Genomic DNA, 19,774 nt, shown 5'->3' with positions numbered 1-19,774 from the left:
TGAGAGACAATATTTCACTTTATAGTTCACTGAAAAGATCTGTGAAAGGCAACTTTCTCCAGATGAAAAACACCGAGTCCAACAGCCTTTTGTTTCTGTGTGTTACATTGCAATGTCATATTTTACAGCTTTTACTTTTTTTTTATTGTTAGAACTATGTTGTCATAATCTTCCTAACCTGTAGGGAACTCACTTATTCACCTCACAGACTGTAAGCAGACAAAAGAAGTATGCCTTCTAACCCTCTTCTGACGCTCAGGTTGTAATATGGATGTTATCCTCCTCTCAGATGTTCTTGGATAACCAGCCAACAGACTCAGCCCCTGATATCATGTTTTTGTTCTTGTAGCTCATAGCTCAGCGTGTCGAGCCCTGGCTGGTTCTAGAAAGATTGATACAACAGCCAGTTTGCCAGACAACCACAGATAGTGGCAGTTAAACATGTCCCTGCGTGGGCATCGGCCCTGACTCATCTAGTGAACTTTTAAGATCTTGTGGCAAGATGTCATCATTGAAATGAGACGACGGCGTTGTCTCTGACATCACATTGTTTGAATAGTTTACCAAGGCCTGTCTAGTTTGTATCCCAGACACGCTCCATTTGATGCTATCAGCCTCTGAATGATATTTTGTTCATTAGACGGTGTGCAATAAGAGACCAGTGTTGACACAACGTGAGTTAATGTGTTTAGTGTCTCTAATGGATCATAGAGGTCCTAATGAAACATTGTCATGGGAAGATTTATGTTGCATGCTGCTGAGTCCTCATTTCCATAATATATATTGTTAGACGTACCTTTATTCAATGAATTGCACACAATAGAAGACATCAAATGAATATAGATATTTAGAGTGTAAAACAGGAATAAATAAATAATCAAAATGTCTGTAACAATTGCATTGTTAATGTGAAATTCTTTCCCTGCGGAAGCATCATAATTCTGTGGCAAATACCCACTGCTGTAGTAGTGTTATTAACGTCAAACAACTATAGAGAATGTGAAATGATCTTCCGCCATCTCCAAATTTGAAATACCGGTGGTGTAAAAAAATATTTTTTGCCCTTTAATTTTTAGATTTCAAATATTGCAGTGTCTGATGTTTGTCTTGAGGCGAGATGATATGAACACCAGCTTATTCATGGACATGCCAAATGCAACGTGGTTATTGGCCAAGGCTGGATTGCACTAAAACCAGAATATTGTATCAGAGAGAGGCAGCTGGTTAGGAGTCAGAACAGATTATCATATGAGAGAGAGGATGAGCAAGGAGAGGGGGAGGAGAGAGAGAGAGAGAAACAGAGAGAGAGAGTGAGGTAGAGACTGAAGTGGGAAGCAGGGGGCGAGAGCGAGGGGCACAAGAGGGAGAGAGAGAGAGAGGAAGAAATGATAGCAAGAAACTCATCGCCCGGTCGCTGTGGGGTGGAGGGGATCATCCAAACCCTTCCGTCACTATCTCTCCTTCTTCACCTGTCAAAGGAGTGTGTGAGAGCAGTTGGAGAGAGAGAGAGAGAAAGTGAGAGAGAGAGAGAGAGAGAGAGAGAGAGAGAGAGAGCGGGGCATACGGGTCCTCTGAGAGGTCAAGAGAAGAAGCTGAGGCTCCACTCATCTTCTCTCCGTGTAGGGCCCACTGCTGCTCGCAGACATCTGGCCTCACACTGATCACTCATACCTACAGACAGGGAGGAGGAGAAGAGCAGAGCACTTCGATCTTTGAGCTACAGAAAAATTACACATCCCCTCTTATCCATGTTCTCCGCGCTCCTCTTTTTTTTCTTTTTTTTTTTGCTTGCAATGTCTGTTGTTTCCTCTGTTTTTTTCCCCCCCTGCTCCCCCCCTCTCATCCCCCGTCTAGCCTTTTATCCCCTCTTTGACTTTTTTCTTATCCTTGACATTGCACCATTTTTAAAGACAGAAAACCAAGAGAGTAGAAAGGGCAGAGCGAGAGCATGAAAAACTGGTGTCTGCTAGAACTGGTTCTGACTTTATCCTTGCACTAAAAAGATAAGCCACAGAAGATAGTGAGAGTGTGCTGTGTCTAGCAAGCCGGCATACAAGGCTCTGACTGCAATCAGTGGGAAGAGGGCCAGCTTCCCTGCCTGAGCTCTCAGCGCCCCTACTGGCTGCATGCTGTGCCAATCAAAGGCTAGTGGGTGGGGAGCAGTCAGACATGAACACTGATGTCACAGTCACATGGATTCTGGTGTGGTCATGCTCGGAGGCTGAGAGACAGAGCTGTGCTGGCCAGCTGCTGCTGAGACAGCAGTGGAGGGCTTTGCGCTGTGATAGTTGTTCTCTTATGGACTCGAAGCTTAATGATGTATTTTGTGATTTCAGCTATGAAAGGTAAGAGCAAAATGCATGCTGATCCTGCACCCAGAGTAACAAGTAGGGAAGTACGGCTCCGCTATTCATAGCCTGCCAACTCTTTGCATTTCATTTGCAAGGCATGAGTGTGGCAGAGAGAGAGAGAGAGAGAGAGAGAGAGGGGGAGGGAGGGAGAAATACAGTATTACAGTGCTTCTGAATGCATGCAAGTAAATTAAGCTTTTCTAATATGTCTTTTCATGCATGAACAGAATTTATTTTTTTGTTGAGAAATAGAAACTGAGCTTCTTTAACTTCTTTAAAAAATCTGTAAAGGTATTCTTGCCTTGATTTTATTGTTCTCAGTGTGTGTTTTCTCACTGCTGCTGTTGTGTGGGGTGCTCTGGAAACCACAGCCGGTGTAATCTTTGCACGGGTACATCTCTGACGAGAACAGCTCCTGAGCTTCAGAGCAGAAGTTTTTTGGCTTAGATGTGAGGTAGCATGCACAGAGAGGGGGGGACAGGGGGTCAGAGAAAGAGAGAGAAGGGGGCATGGGGGTTGGGGGGGGGTCGCTATTCCTCTCTGCCCCGTTCTTAATCCTGTTGTTCCAGTCCAGAGGACGTGTCTATTCCGCGGGAAGATGTGCGTGGCAGTGTTGAACATGGGTCGCAGACGGGCGACAAGGCACTGGCACGACTGGCAGACTGTGATTCTTTGAGTTGATACTAGTGCATGTGTGTGTATATCTGTGCGCGAGTGTGTTGTGTTCCACTGACCTATTTTTTGGGTAGTCGGGTTTACATGTGTGGCCATGAGAGCAGGACTGGGTCCTCCCAGTCGCTGTGATGTTGATCTAGTATGCCTAATCCCAACTCTTCCTCCCCCTCCATCATACAAGCATACATGCGCACACACACATCCGTGCAGACAGATACTGAAAGTGCAGTCAGACATACAGTACAGCATACACTTCTCTCATGCATGCTTGCACACCGGCGTAGACACACATGCACATGATCATGTGTTTCACGCATATGAATTCACTTTAATTCTTCCATGTAGACCAAATGTGAACAACCGTTTCCAGACATATGTGCTCACATGCACACATGATACAATCAGATACAATAATCATGATGAGGAACAGGCAGCTGTCATTTTGCGTTAACTGAAAAATACTAGAAATTATGATTTGGTTTAACATTTGCTGCTATTTTGTCTTCCCGCGTGTCAAAAAACAAATTTATGTTTTTTAGTTTTTTAATCATAAAAAAGGCAGTGGAGCATGTTCAAAATACACAAAAAATACCTACAAATATAGTTAATGTGTGAAAGAAATAATGCTATAATTAAATGTTTAGATTACTTGCTATATTAGTAATATTGATACCAACCCTTGCAGCTGATCCTGACTGTGTTTTGTATTTTTACATTTAAGTTTTCCATCCAAGTATCATGCTCCATGTGACTGACCATTGTGTTCATTTCTTTTATTCTATTGATCATAGTGTGTGAGAATTCATTTATGAGGTGAGGCTCATAGTCATTTGCGTCTGACTTTGTGTGAAATTGAGAGGGAGTGCAGTGCTCTATCTTATTCTTAGTGAGACACATATGAAAAATGGCCTTTGACCCAATGTCCTTTATATGAAATTGCTATTGAAGGGCTTAATGAAATCGTACATTTTTGGACAGAATCGGGTGTCTTGTGTTGTGCGGCTTTTGTGCATTTCTTTAAATGTGTGGCATACATGTGAGAATTTCAATGTGTATATTTCTTCTTTTCTTGGCTCAATGTAGAAGAACACTTTTTTTAAAATACATTTTTTAAAATTGATTAATTTCATTTAGACAAATTAATAGAGACGAGCCATGTACTGACATTTTCTGTATTTGTCATTAACACTTGTAAAAGTGAACCTGTTTACTAGCCAGTTTCTGCTTGTTTTTATCTCTCCTTTGAGCTCTGTCTTTCCCCTTATTAGTGCTTCCAGTTTGACAGGAGCTGCTGTTATCATGATAGGTTATTGTGACAATGTCAGAAATTAAATTAAAATGTGAACAAGCAGTATAATTAGAAACTAATTTACACCGCAGTAGTAATTTCTTCCTGAAAATGGTCAGTGAAATGGATGTGGAGCACAATGACTTGCTGTCTTGGCATACACTCCTTTATTGTTTTGTTAACATGGTTACATGATTATACTGCATGTGCCTTTTTTGACTGTTTTATATTGTTTTTCATACTGTACATTACAAAACAATGATGATATATTATAACAAACATCTCTTGTGTGTTTCTCTCTATGGCTTTGTCGATACTCTGCACCCTCCCTACCCACCTCTCCCTCTCTATTCAGCCTATCTACCACACCACTGCCTCTCAAGTACCTAATTACCTGTAATGGAAACATCCCTCTCATTACCCCATGCAAATTAGCCAGCCTACTCAGCACAATTAAGATGAAAATTCCAATTACATAATTAAAGTAAGTTGTTTGATGTGTGGATTGACAGAAAAGGTAAAAAGTGCGTCTCATCCCAAGTACATATAATTAACCCTTGCAAAAGAGTGTTATTGTGGGGAAGTATACGTAGCTGCAATTTTTGAAATTGTCGAAAGCAGGGCCCAGGAAGGCACTACAGTGTATGCAGACAGCACATAAATATGTGATTTAACATGAGTGTGTACTAGACTGTAAAAATGTTCTGGGGCCGTAGAGAAGGTAAAGCTAAATATCTTGTGATAGACGCTTTAAGGCTATGTTAACAAGGCTGTAAATATTTGCTGTAGATTTAGTACTCTTTGTCTCTTTCTATCAGTGGCCGATTGAAGTGCTCACTACCCAGTGCTGCAGGCTCTCACACATTAAAGCAGAGGTTAACAAGATTGGCTATTATCCAGTTAGGGGCTGAGGACATGAAGAGCCAAAGGAAAAATCACCACAGATTAAGGTGAAGGCAAATATAGCACAAGTCACCTGCAAGGATTTAAAATAAAAGACCCAATTACAAAGAAGAAATATTTCAAGAAGAGGTGTTCTTCCATCATGTAAAAAAAACCAAATGCATTTTACTCTGTGATTAAAATAATCTGTTTGAATGTGAACATATAATTCAAATTTGAATATTAATGCTATGAAATAAAATTTCGTAGAACCCTAAAATTATATATCCCACAAAATCTGCATTTATAAAAAATGTTTTGATTTAATTTCACCTCCTCTAAGAGAACATTTACATGTTACGGTCGAATTGAAAAGATCATATCTGGAAAGACGAGACAGGAAAGACGAGACAAACAAGAGTCACTCTGGCCGACTGAGGGTGTGTGCTTTAGCCCTCTCTCTTGCCTCTTGGCTGGCTGAGGAAGTGGAATGGCGTCCCCACAGGTTATTAAAGTGTGTGAGGTGTGCCAGTCTGTGCTGTGCACACTGAGACGAACATCCTGGCTGCCTGACTGTGTGTGGAGAGACTGGTTAATGAGATATTGACTGCCCATTGAGAGCATGGATTTTTGATTTTGGCTCCATAGAAGTTGGGAGGATAGGGAGGTGCACTCTGGAGAGGAGAGGAGAGGAGAAGAGAGGAGAGGAGGGGAGAGGAGAGCAGATATTGTGTTTTATGTTTTTTATTACCATCAGTTAGTTTTGTTTACAAGGCTATGTTTTGTTTTTTTTTGTTATTAATGTTAGTAATGCTTTTGAAATGGTTATTAATTGCTATGGACCAGCCTGTACTTAATTATACAAATCACTTTATAGATTATCATGATTAATAATGTACATGCTTGCTACACCAGTTACCAAAACACAAATTAAAAATAATCAAAATACCTACAAAACAAAAATAAGAGAACATTTTTCACCATTTTACAGAAATACATAATTACTGTCTGTACTGATACCAAATGAATACCTTCTCAGTATCAAATGATTGATTACTGTGGAAGTGATTTGCCCATACATACAGGCAAATCAAATAAACATGCCATCATAGCCATGTCTGAGCACAGCATTTATATTGTACAAAGATTAATCTACACCTCCATCCAAGCCATTGCCAGAGTGCCAGACAGCTCCGTCAGTCATCTTGTCTTGTCATTCACACCTTGTGGTTTTGACAGATTAGCCCAATCACAGCCGAGGTTAAATGACTCTCCTGTCCTATGCCCAATCAAACAGCAGGCTACAACAAACAGCAGCAGCAGCAGCTCAAGATAACCATCACACAATGATGATTTTTGCTCTTTCTGAAACATTCACACCAAGTTCAGTCAGGGTTCTCGATTTGACTCTCCAGTCAGGTAAAACATCTAGCTGGGCTTAGTCAAATGCCTCTAACTTAAGGGTAATTTCCTACTTTACTTTCACTCAGTATTTCAGGAGTCACTTATAGATCCTTTGAAGTGTCTCCCTGTCATGCAGCATTTAGCTGCTGATAGAATACTTCCTCTGTCAGCACTCCTTAGATAATCATATACCACAGTCCATGGAGTTAAAGAACATTTCTACTTTCATTTTTTTTCCCCTTTCTTCATGTAGCTCACTGTAGAATATGTACAGAGATATTTTCACTGTCACTGTTCACAGAAACTCTTCTCTTTACATTGTAATGGTTTGATATTTGTGGTTATTTAAATACTGACATGCATCCTATCAGTGTGGACTTACTAAAAATAATGTACAATACGTATTTTAGATTAATAATAAGCGTAAATAACATTTCTACAGCCTCACATGCCCTGCTGTGCCCCATGTGCTTTGCCATTTGGGGCTTAGAAGTTAACAGTGTTTTAAGAGAGTAAAGGGTGAAGTGTTTTTCCTTTCATTCTGAGCGTGTTTCGTACCATTGGCTTTTTTTCCCTCTGTGGGCCTCGGGAGGGCTGTCCATTGGCTTTTTGAAGTTGCATCAAAGAGGAAATGGGGGAGAAAAAGCATTATTGATTTTGCGTTTTGTCTGACTCAAACACTGAGGACAGAAAAACACATAAGGAGTTTAGGTGTTGGCAGTGGGGCAGCGCTGTCTCCTGTGTGTGAGCCAGAGGGAGACGGGGGAGAAACCGTAAGAGGTAGAAGGTGAGGAGGAGGAACACCAGACAACACTAATGCATCTCTCCCTAGAGTCGTACGCTCGGTCCTATCACTTCTATCATTTCTGCTCTCCCTTCTGTTCTTAATGGCAGAGTAAATAAAGCCTGATACTGTAAGGCTAGAGACAAACCTCCGTCTCTCCCTGCCATGTCGGATAGTTTTTCCTCCTCTTCCATCAGGCCGGTGACTCCTGAGCTCTGACAGCACTCTCCAGTTGACCTGCTTTTCCATGAAACACCAAGCTGCTCTCTTCTCAGTTGTAATCAGATCTCCCTGCTAGGCAAGCATGCCGGCAGCAGGCAAGAAGAGGAGTATTGTTTGTGTGGTTTATCACCTTTATCCTCCTCCTGTGTCAGCCCAGCAGAGGTGAGATGAGAGCGGAGTACTTTTCTGGTGTTAATGTGACCTAGGGTGGCTCAAAACGAGCTCTCAGTGACAGCAGTTGATAAGAGCCGTAACTAGCATAGCTTACTCAGCAGTTACACTATGGATATGGCGTGGTAAAGCCATGAACTTGAAACTGATTTCCTACGTTGCACGTATGAATATTAGTGGAATTTGTTGTAAGAGAAAGACTGTACACAGTGATGGCATTGCTAAAATTGCAGCACAAGTATGCTGTAGAGTCAGAGAATGAGCAAGGGTCAGAGGTCACAGCATACTGGGTCACACTCCCCTCTGCTCCATGGAGAATGCCTGCGGCATCTAGGGACCCTGGCGGGGAACGGAGGATGAAAAATGAGAGGTGCACGGAATTTTGATGAGATGAGGGAACAGGCAGCGTTATAACAAAGGTCGTCACAACATGCGCTCCGCCGCTTGATTACAAAAGGGAGAGAGGCGTGTGAGGCGTTTGATTACATGTCCCTGCAGAGACCATTAGGGGTTCTACTTGTAGGACGGCATCATTTACACTCATCTGATCTGGCGTACGCGCTGATGAACAAACAAAGTGTGAATCCTCCGGAGCACTAGGGGGTGCTCTTCAAGAAAGACAAATGATAAGAATATCTGTGCCAAAGAGTTTAGAAGTTATGACAGTCTCTCAACTTCGCCGTGAGTGTCGACACTGGCTAAGTGTCGCTGCCAGGCAGCAGAATCTAACAAAGCGTGTTTGAGTCTCCCACAGGAACCCAAGTGGGCCGGAGTGAAAACTAACTCAAGGTTAGCAGCATTAGGCGCTCCTCGCCCCAACTAGAATGCATGAAAGGAATTCTATCATCATAAATAACAAAGAAAAACAGCCTTGCCAGAACAGTCTGCTTAAGATTGATTTTTTATGCACATGCATTCATTTGAAATAAAAGAAATGCTGCTTCAGTGCTAATTACAAAGATGAAAGGAGGTAGAATGTGCAAGGCAATGAACTTTGTTTAAAGGCGCAGCACATGGCTTAATCAGGGACATGGTGCTTTAATGAAATCCAACCCCATTTATAAACTTCTAGACTATGTGAGCATTTGAAAATTAAACTGTATTCACTCAGTTGATGTACAAGAGGGAAAAAAAAAAAGATGCACTCCTTTGCAAGTGACAGTCTGAACATCCCAATTCAGCGAGTCAGGCATGAGAGCCAACCAAACTATGTGTGTCCTAGACAATGAGTGTGTGGATGTTTCCCAGCTGGAGCAAAGGGGTTAACTGGCTGTGGAGAGATCCTTGACCTATCTGAGATGAGCTCCCCGCCCCCTCTAGCAATGTGGAATATCTGATTGCTGATTATGAGTTTATTCCCCATCGTGCTGAGCCTTTTGCATGTCAGGATCCATCCCTCCCCAGCTGAACTGATTAAGGAGCTGGAGATGATGCTACAGCTCTTAGCGATTGCTAAAAGACTCTTAGAGAGCCTGGTAATCTGGAGTGCAGCTGGCAATCACCCACCACTGACTCTTTTGGAGGCTTTTTTGGGTTGTTTTGTTGTTTTCAAGTGGGGTTTTTTTTGGCATATTGTTGTCTTTGTTCCCCTGGGCTTCTTGTTTCTGGATGAGAGCTTTCCTAGTGCTGAGCACAGGTCCTTGTCAACCTAGCTGCTCAGCTCAGCCCAGTCCAGCCCCAACAACAGCAGCCTCAGCAAAGACCCTCGCTCAAAGTCTCAGGATGTGCTTATGATCACCCTCTTACAGGAGCCTAATTTATGGCGAAAAAAAGGATCTTCATCCCTGATGTAAAAAAAACTCTCACTTTGCTCATTTTCACAGAGCTCCCTGAATCCAATACATGGGAACAAAGGCATCAGATGAATTGAAAGAAATAGCTCCTCGGTTTCTCAAAAAATGCATCCTCATGTAAACTTTTAAGGGTTTATGTGCTGTTCAGTGGATTTCTGTCAAAGAGAAACAAATAGAGTTTTCTAGCAAAAAGACTGCTATGGCTGCTTTATTTGCTTGCGGGGATCTGTCGCTTAGTTACAAATCAGCAGCTGTCGTCTCGAAGTTTTGTTTTTGTCAATAGTTGGAGGGGAAGAGGAAGACAGTCCTATTCCAACAGCGCTGATGGGTGTTTTAATGCCTTTAATGTGTGACTGGGGGCAAGAGAGTAGTCTGCCCAGAGTATTCTCAATTACTATCAAAGCTGTACAGCCCGTTGCTATTGACATCCTACTGTCAAACACATCACCCACAGTTTTATTGCTAATGCTCCAGTGTTTGCAAATACACTGTCCGGTAGCAGTGTTTACACAGTCATACACAGGCTCACAGACAGATACATCCAGTATGGTCTTATCAATTGAAGAATAATACTGTCAGTTTTCTTATTTCTTAACACAGTTTATGTTGCTGTGTCTGGACATGTGGTCAACAGGAAAGCTAATGGGGTTCCAGACGTGACACCAGTCCAGACATCAGTCCCAGTAAACAAATGGCAAATTTGCAGAAGACAGGAGAGCTTGCTTTTCTTCTGCAAATTAAATGTTTAGAGGTGATACACTGCTGTGATGAAACATGTTCCATGTGAGTGGTGTAACAACATTGTCTGAGAAGAGATGGGAGGGAAGCTGCTCTCAGACTCTGTGTGTGTGCATGTGTTGGAGGGTATGGCATTTGTTTTTGTCCAGCAGGAAGTCATTATTCTATTTAGATTTTTTTTTTTTAAATATCAAAATCATTTTAAATTTGTGTATTCTACACTTTTCAGATGTTCATGATTGCATGCCACAGAATAATTTAAGTGTCATTAATTTTTGTGGGGAATAAAATGCTGCCACAGCTCAAATCTAAACCTCAGGAAACTCACGCTTAGATTTTATTTTCAGCACAGACAAATTACAACTCTTCATATTTTTTCTCATTATGTATCCGCCTCATTGTTCTGGTACATATTCGCTGTCACTCTGGATAAACTAAAGGTAAGAGGTAAGAGGGGAAATGAGTGAGGACATGATGGGAGATAGGTGAAGCAGATTTTTCTCCAAATGAGCATGATCAGAGTAAAACTACTGTATGTCTGACATACCTTGCCCACTTGAGTGGGTAAGGAAGTTGTGTTTTGATCTTTTGACACATGATTACATCGGGCCTTTCTGCTTTGATCTCAGCATGGATTTTTTTTTTTCTTTCTCTTGATGTGGGATTATTATAATTTATACATAAGGGATTTTGTTTTTTCTAAGGCCTCAGCAAACTTGAGTAAACATGGTATACATAGTTGACTAACATTGTATTCATTTACACATTCTCATTAGCAAGCCTTAAGGTAATTAATCAGAGGCCGTGGTATATAAGGAGATGGACACCGTAAAAATAATTTATTCCTTTCTACTCTTATGGAGTGTGTGAAAAATGTCTGATCAATTCCTCCCTTAGATGTAGCTCTTTGAAGACATCCTGTGTCTTATGAGAGCACCAGCACAGTATTTATTCTCTAGAAACTGCAGGCTGTAGACCTTGCATATGCTGTACAAACATTGTAGGACATTGTTGCCTGGTTCATCCTAATAGCCTGCAATTACCCCTAAATATAGGAACTGTATAACCTCAATTAAACCCATACAAGTGTAACACATTCATATTGCTGTCCTCTGTTGCAGCACTGCAGCTTCAGTTAGGTTCAGAGTTTGCAGTTTATTGTTAGTGTTCACAAAAGGTAATTATAGTAAAAATACAGAGGACCAGTTACTAAGATTTGTGTGCCTTCCTTGTGCCACTCTGTGCTTAGAGATGTGCAGATACGTAGACAGCTGCAGACTTTAATTGCGACCATTGTAAATGAATTTTGTTACTTTATAGTTATGCCTGGAGGGCAGTCTCAGTGGCTGATTGAGTAATTAGCAGCTGCCTAAGTAAATCACATGCTAACTGCACACATTTGTGAGTGCAAATTAAATGAACATCCTTAAAAGTGCAGCTCAACATTGCGCTGCATTTTATAACATTTGCCCAGAATCTCTATAAATAATATTATGAACACATGTTTATTGTAGATCCTAAAAAATATATTTTTATATATGTATTTTTTTAGATTGTTTATGTTTCTGTTGGCCTTCTGTTTCTGAAGGCACACCCTCATGACATTTCTGTCCCATATGTATATTAATTCAACGAGGATCCCGCAAATAACAGGATTGTGGAAGGACCATTTTTGCATGGAGAAATTGTTGCAGATTTTTTAAAGGAAGGTTTTGCTGGGAAAAGAAAATTGTGCCATTATCACATCATGAAGTGATACGCTATATTACCTAGTCGATCAATTAAATTTTCACTACATACCAACAGCAAGATGAAATGATTGCACAAACACAACAATAGATGCTCCCTTATATTTTCTATCGTTTTAAAATACAGAAATGTATGAATTGTGACTGTAACTTGAACATGGCTATCACTGAGCTGCTAATGCACTGACGTGATTGCACACTTTTGAAAACATTTATATTGTAGTGGATTTATGTTGTTAGAAGCAACTTGTCTTTTGTCCATCTTTACGTTATTCGAAAGACGTTTGTTCAATAACACAAGCCTTTTATAAATGTAATGTTATTATTAGGAAAAAAACTTGCACTGCAGTAGTGTTGAACAAATTGCTTTATCTAAAGGACAACAGTAGTTCAAGTATAACAACTCTACCAGTGATCATATGTAGACAGCTTCAGATTTTAATTGCGACCATTGTAAATGAATTTTGTTACTATATAGTTATGCCTGGAGGGCAGTCTCAGTGGCTGATTGAGTAATTAGCAGCTGCGTAAGTAAATCACATGTTAACTGCACACATTTGTGAGCGCAAATTAAATGAACATCCTTGCGCTGCATTTTATAACATTTGCCCAGAGTCTCTATAAACAATACTATGAACACATGTTTGTTGTAGATCCTAAAAAATATATTTTTAAATATCACCTAATCTTTGAAATAGTAGAGAACTGAAAGCTCAAATTATATACTGGATCTTACGCCCGTAAACTAGATGTCCAATGAGCTGTTTATCAGAAATTAAATGTATACCTATGTGTTTGACTTCATCCAGAATTTCAAAAGATGCCTGATACGTTTTAGTCTCCTCAACATACATGCGTAAATATAAGCAAGTTTCTGTGAATTTTTCATGTCACTTCTATCACATGAAAGGGAAAAGCAGGGGTGGTGTATTTTAGCATCTCCGTTTCTCTCTGAGGCAATCCAGAGATTGTTCAGTTTGCATTGTAAACTGAATGTTATCCATAGGCAACAGATATTTTATGGCTATTACTGATGTATGTTCGTAAGATAGATTTGATGTCACAATAGTATATCCCTTGAGCAACCACAAAAGCCTCCAATGATGAAGGGTTTATTTTTAAAACTACAGGAAATGCTTTCTGCAGATTAATTCCAGTGTATGGTTCCCATTGTGGGAGAAACAAATTGGGCTTTACGGAATTAGTGTGTTTGCTGCATAAATCACAAATCTATTTCTGAAACATATGATTGTGTTTAATGTGATTGGATGCCTCTGCATTGCCTTTGAGTGAAAAAGGAAGCAAACCTTCCCGACTGAATTAGAGCTCAAAGTACAGTAACGATGGCTCTGTGTTTCTCCATTGACCCAGGTGTGTTGTCTAAATACAATATGGATGTGCAGGGATGCCTGTGTACTCCAGTGCTGGGAGACTATTTGCTGAAGGTCATTTGGGATCATAGCGTGCCATTAATAATTCCTGAAAGCATCCAACATCTCCATCTGTTCTGCTGCATCCATCGCTCCACTTCAAAGACAAAGGCAGCATCTGCAGGTTAGCATTAAACCTGCCTCCAGGCTAAGATGTTGGAGGTGGGATTCTTTGTTGAGAGAACATATCTCTGGTCATCAGGCCATGCTGCTCATATATTAGCCAATTAATGTTTGTATGTTTGCTCCCACGGCTTGAACTTATGAACAAAAAGGTACACAAAGGCTAACAGATGCACACATACTATTTATTGTAGCTATTGTGTGTGTGTTTTCCAGCTTTAATAGGCTGAATTTAGTGGGCATGTGTGGTACAGTAATTCCCCACATACCCTCGCAGGCTACTGGCCTCTACAGGGATGCAATTACCACCCTCCATCAAGTGTGGTCGGTCCGCTTGACAAGGTGTTACCAGAGAAATTATCAAAGCTGATTTTAAACGAAGCATTTAATTACATGTATTGTGTGTGTTTGTGGGTAGCTGAGCAAATAACACATATTCACCTGTGTGCCCGGCATTCAGCGCAGTAAAATCTAAACAGGTCTCAATGACAGGCCCACTTCAGATACGCAGGAGTCCTGCAGGGAGTAAATGGATGTTTGGCAGTGGCATGCGCTGCCCGGGCCTGGTGGGCGCAGTGGGCGAGGAGGCAAGTGCCTGGCAGAGTGAAAGATGGCCGTGTGCAAGGAGAGTGTGTGCACACAGCTGAGGCTGTGACAGAAAACAGTGAGAGTTCTGCTCCTGCTGCTCCATCTTCCACTGCCAGTGATAGATCTCCACTTTAATTTTGTTAATAGCACGAGTCCAGCACTCACAAAGGACTCGTGCCATTAAAACAGCCTTTACTTTTACTCAGATGAAACCAGTTATGAAGATGTATTTGGTTTATTTGAGGAACGGATATCTTAACTTGTATAAAGATATTTCATAATTTACTGTAACATAGACGGTCCAGCGTATCATTCGATGAAGCTTACAGTTATTACTGCCTCACCCCCCTCATGTGGTCTGCTGATAAAGCACCTGTACTCATGAGTAACTCCACCATCTTTCAGCCCTGGGCTCTTGTACTGTACTGCAGGGCTGACCAGTGAGTCTACTCAAATCACCATCAGCTCCAAACTGCTTAGCCTGGCCAATTTGAATTTCACATCTCTGCTGACTCATAACCCTGTCAGGACCTTTCTTCTTTATCATGTCTGTGCCTCCGGTGGACTCTCATCACAAGCAATAGAAATTAATTATTCAGATTAGAAACCGAGCCACAATTACTGTGATTTTTGTCAAAGGCTTTGTTTTGGCTTAATGTTGATATCTGATTGGGATCATACTACAGAGCCTAGATTGTCTTTGAAAGCAATTATTTTGCTGTATTTATTCATTCATGACATTTCAGCGGAAGTTAATGGCTGTGTCAGAGCAGGCAGGGAAGAGAGCAGGAAATGATTTCCATCAATGACACACTCTCAAAGTAGTCAGGTAAGAGCGAGGACGCCGCTGTGCCTGGCCGCTGCACTGGACAGCGACTCAGATCAACATGATAAAGAGGGACTGATTGAGCTCCGTACATCCACAGGAAGCTGAGCGTTGGGGTTCAAGGTTATCTGGACAAATCAGAATCCTGTTTCCATTCATCCCCTCCTCACCCACCAGCCAGCCTTTCCTGGACAAACCAGCAAATTAGCAATTCTGATGTCTGCAAGCAGGTCTGGCAAGGGAATGCCTGTGAATCCTAATGCCATGATTAAACTTTCATATCCGTCCGGGGGAAGTGCTGCATATACAAAATAAGCAATCTTTTTTTTTATTTTTCAGCACTTTGAGTAAGGCTGTTGAGGTGGGCAAACATAAACCCTTCAATAGGGTTAAATGGACCAGGCCAAGTGTGGGGGGGGGGGGGGGGGGGGGGGGGGGGGGGCGTGTAGGGGGGATGATCCTTCAGTAAAATCACTCAAGTCTTTGTCTCTCCTCAGTGAATATAATTGGTAGTGATATACTTAGGCTGCATTCACACCAAATCCAGCAATCTGGCACTACGACGCAGGGGGTGGGGGCGTGTTGTATGAGGTACTGGTGAGACAATGAAATCCAGGAAGTCGAGTTAGACTTACAGATTAATGCATTTAAGGACTTATCAGGAGCCAAAACGCCACGCAGCAGTTTGTAAAACTCACAGACAGGATTTTACAACTCTGGGAGGTTTTCACGGTGGCAACTGTTTTATCTTTCGTCACAATGATCATGAGGTATACAGCCGAATACGGTGTTCACATTACAAAATAATCCACCAGGAATGTGCGCTTGCATGTGATTGGCTACCGCAGTGTGATGTCAGATTGCATTTCGGCAAAAGCTGAGTCTGGTTCAACTTCTTGCCGGGCGACTGCTGCGTATTTTTGCTGAGCCCTATGCGCTCCCCACTCCCGCAGCGAAAACGCACTGTTCCCATTTAAATTAATGGGAGGACTGCTGTTTTTCAAGCATTGCCGAATTTGGTGTGAATGCAGCCTTAACATAAGAAACTGTATTTGATTTAACAAGGTGCAGGAGTCATTTGCATTGCAGCCATTATTCTACTGTATCAGTGCATCTGTAAACAGGCTCAATCCTCAGTCTTCAACATTGCAAATGGTACCACTTGGTGTGGATTAACATATTAAATGGTAATGTTTAGGGAAATGGAATACCCAGGCAATGTTACGCTCCTTTAGCCGGCCACACTGAGTGGATGGGAGAGAACGTGAGGGACAGGGAGCCTCAGTCCAAACAGCGAGCCAGGCCTGGATGTGGCCATTATGTAAGATGGTCTTATCAGGCTCTACCGCCTGCTGAGCAACAGCCTAGCTTCCCTCTGCTCCCCCTTCCTGGTGCTCCCAAAACATGGGCCTTCATTAGCAGGGCTAAATATCCCCGTTCTCTGCAATCTCTATCATTTCTTGCCTTGAGGCAATCCGATAATTACCTGTTCTCATTTCCCCTCCTTCTGGCCAGCAGGGAAGTGTTCTGACTTGCATTAGTTTGCATGAAATATTATCAGAATATTGCACATTTCTCCATCCTGCAGCCTCTGACACAGGAAATATGGAGTCACAGGAGCTGTGATTGACAGGTGTCTGTCTTTCATGTTCCTCTGAGAATAGCTGCTTTGTTCTGGAGTTACAGCAGGAATTTTGATGGAAGGACGAATGAGTGCGTAATGTGTATAAAGGCTTTGTTGCTTTGTTTAACCTTCGTCTGCCATTATTTCTGGGCAGTATTGTTATGCTTTACATTGCTCTTTCTTACCCAATGTAGGTGTGAAAGAACGCAGGTTTTCTGAATTTAAACTCATGAGTGAGATTTCTCCATAGAAAAACTATCAGCGCTATAATAGAGTAGCATCTTCCTCCCTTTTGCAGGGTTTTGGGAGAGAGATAGATGAGTACATGGCATATAATGCCTGGGAGGGGAAGGCATCTTGAGTGGTTATGGTCAGTGTTATGGTCAGAAGGGCAGGAATTCCATCCAGCTGCACATATTCTGTCTCATATTATTCATTCCTATCAGTAATAATGTCCAGCGGCTGTGGATTAGAGGATGGATAAGCTTTACCACTAAAGGCGAGAAGCTCCACTCAGCCTAACCTCTGCAGTCAGGAGAAATCACGATGATAGCTTGAGTAAGCAAGAAACTACATCTGATCTTGATATGATGCAGTACATCCTTATTTATCCGTTATAAATGTCGGCTACTGAAGTGCACATATTCCTACTTCAAATATTTCTGTTTTTAGAAGGTAATGTCATGCATGGTGTTTGCCACAATGCATGTCTGTTTTATTGCAATGAAGCATGAACATGACAGTTTTTTGAGATTGATTGTATCCAATTTAAAAAATGTCTTTAAATGTCATTCACCAGTGCGTATTGAAATTTAAAAGGAAGTTGTGTGTTAAGCAGAGGATCCGTCTGATACGGAGTTGTTGTTGATGCATGCGCTTAAGCCCATTCAGTGTCTCCCCTCGCCTGGATGTGGGATGCAGTGATGATTTTGGACTTTGTGACGGTCACTTTAATCTCTAATGAAGGCTCGTCCCTGGCTCTGCTCAGCCCTCTGATAGCAGAGCAGTCATAAACAGGGCTGTCAGGGGGATTGCAGCGCTAGCAGTGCAAATGGCAAAGAAAACCCCAGGGACCAAGCCATGCTAGCATTATGGTCTAATTCAGATATAGCTCGGAAAAGACCGACTTTCATATGAGGAAATTATTCTACTCTTCCCTACTAGCTTACAGTGTGGCTGAATTGCAGCATACCTTTGGAATCACTTTTCACTGCTTGTCCCTTTTAATCATAAACCTTAGTCCAAGTATATAAGTTGCATTCCTGTGCTGTCAGTTGGTCACCATTATCCTTCAGAGTGGAAACTGAAATACCATCAGGCTAAATCCAGCTGCAATAAACACTTAGCTTTTAAGATTGCATCACAAATTGACCATAAAATTTGTGTTTCTAAATTCAGTCACGCCATGTTATAGCATATGCTTCTTTTAGTTTTACAACATTACCATACAAATGAAGACAATTTCATGTTTAACATTTAGTGCAAGATGTAAATGTGTGCTCAAATGATTCTGTGAAACTGATTACTGGTTGCTCTGTGTTCTGACACATCCTGTGCTCATGCAGCATGTGCGACAGCTGGGTAGTAATTAGAATAATCTTCTCCCTGGTAGTGATTTAGCTTTCATGACTGCAGCTTACCTCAAATTGAAAATAAATTTATAGATAAATGCCTTTGCTGTTCCAGCAAATTATACCGCTGTAACTCAAAGGAGCCAAGTTGTTTATTTTGGTAGTAAAGGAGCAATCAGAGAAAACAAACAAAGCGCTTTATGAGTGCTGTCAGATTAATAATGATGCTACCCAGCGGTGATGATACAAATGATTATTTTTCAGCACACTCTACCCCACCTCATCATGGTAATTATAGATACTATATCATTATTATATCAAGTATTCACTACAGATTATCAAGATAATTGAAGCTTGCTCCAGGATTGCCAAATTCACTGTGCTGCCAATAAACTGGGAATTATTGTGCAAGAGAGAAGCACACACATTTTATCCACAGTAAAGTAGCACTGAATCAGTTCGGTGTGTTCATGTTCACTCTGTATTTTTCTCAAGTCAACACAGATATGTGTGTGCATACACACAAGGATACACAGACACACACACAAACATCACTTGACAGTGTTAAGATGAGGCTATACATGTGATACATTGTTTTTCTCCTAGCTTCTGTTCTGGTGTATCTGGGCAAATCCTTTGGTGATGAGGCATAGAATCTGTCATGGAGAAGGCATAAGCCTTTCATATGCATAGTAGAGATAAGAGGCAGCCATTTTATCAGAAACATGTCCCTTTAATGACATGGACCGTGCTCGCCAAGAGGCCGCCCAGTTTGTTCTGAGCTCTAACCTGACAATTATGCCAATTACACCAGGCAGCAATATTGACAAACACACCAGGAGAATCGCTGCAGTTGATTGGTAGCTGTGTTCCGAAGTCTCCTGCTGTGACCTCTTCTGTAATTTAACTAGCATGGAGGAAAATCGCAACGGGTTTTCTAGAAAAGTCCCCAAGCCTTGTGTTCTTTTGTAACGGGGCGATGTTCTTGCCAACTGAACAGGCAGAGAAATTGATCCAGTGTGTCAAGAAGGCAGAGTGAGAGAAATCATTCTTCCTGCTAGTCGCTACTCTATGTGGTTTGTTTTGATTCATAAAGAGTGTTGTGTTTCCTGCTGGGCCAGCACAACATGTAGAAAGTTGTTGTGGTGGATCAAATTGCCTCTGAGGATTAGATCCCAAATACTGACCCAGCGCCATTAGCTGCTACTTATGTAACCCCCAAAGAGCACCGCTGTTGGCACCTGAGTACTGTACTGCTGCCCATGAAGGGAGGAAGGAGACACTGCCACTGTGGAAGCATTTTAACAGTACAGTGGCTGCTCACTTGCTTTAGCATGAAGTGTGAGCACTTGGTTAGAATACATAAAGGCTTCTTCAGCAAATTTTTATGCCTCCGCATCAGCGACAGCCATGGCCGGAGGCAGTATGTACATCCGTCCGTGCCATTCTCATGAACGCAATATCTCAGGAATGCCTTGAGGGAATTTCTTCAAATTTTGCACAAACATCCAATTGGACTCAAGGATGAACTGATTACATTTTGGTGGTCAAAGGTC

General features: G+C 41.6%; 1 protein-coding gene across 2 annotated transcripts in view; it reads left to right on the top strand.

The window, feature by feature from the left end:
* Positions 1-19,774, top strand: part of roraa (RAR-related orphan receptor A, paralog a) — a 191,912-nt gene that overhangs the window by 142,657 nt on the left and 29,481 nt on the right. Inside the window, exon 1 of one of the 2 annotated variants that reach the window (XM_042410685.1) lies at positions 2,222-2,345. The exons of the other annotated variant lie outside the window; for it this stretch is intronic. Within the exon in view, the coding sequence (XP_042266619.1) occupies positions 2,315-2,345 (31 nt within the window). The 5' untranslated portion in view covers positions 2,222-2,314. Of the gene's footprint in view, positions 1-2,221; positions 2,346-19,774 lie in introns of those variants that run through there. 2 annotated transcript variants of the gene reach the window in all.

Source organism: Thunnus maccoyii, chromosome 5, assembly GCF_910596095.1.
Source record: "Thunnus maccoyii chromosome 5, fThuMac1.1, whole genome shotgun sequence".
Taxonomy (NCBI): Eukaryota; Metazoa; Chordata; class Actinopteri; order Scombriformes; family Scombridae; genus Thunnus; species Thunnus maccoyii.
The sequence above is the reverse complement of the archived record's forward strand: the minus strand, read 5'-3'. Positions and strand labels throughout refer to the sequence as shown.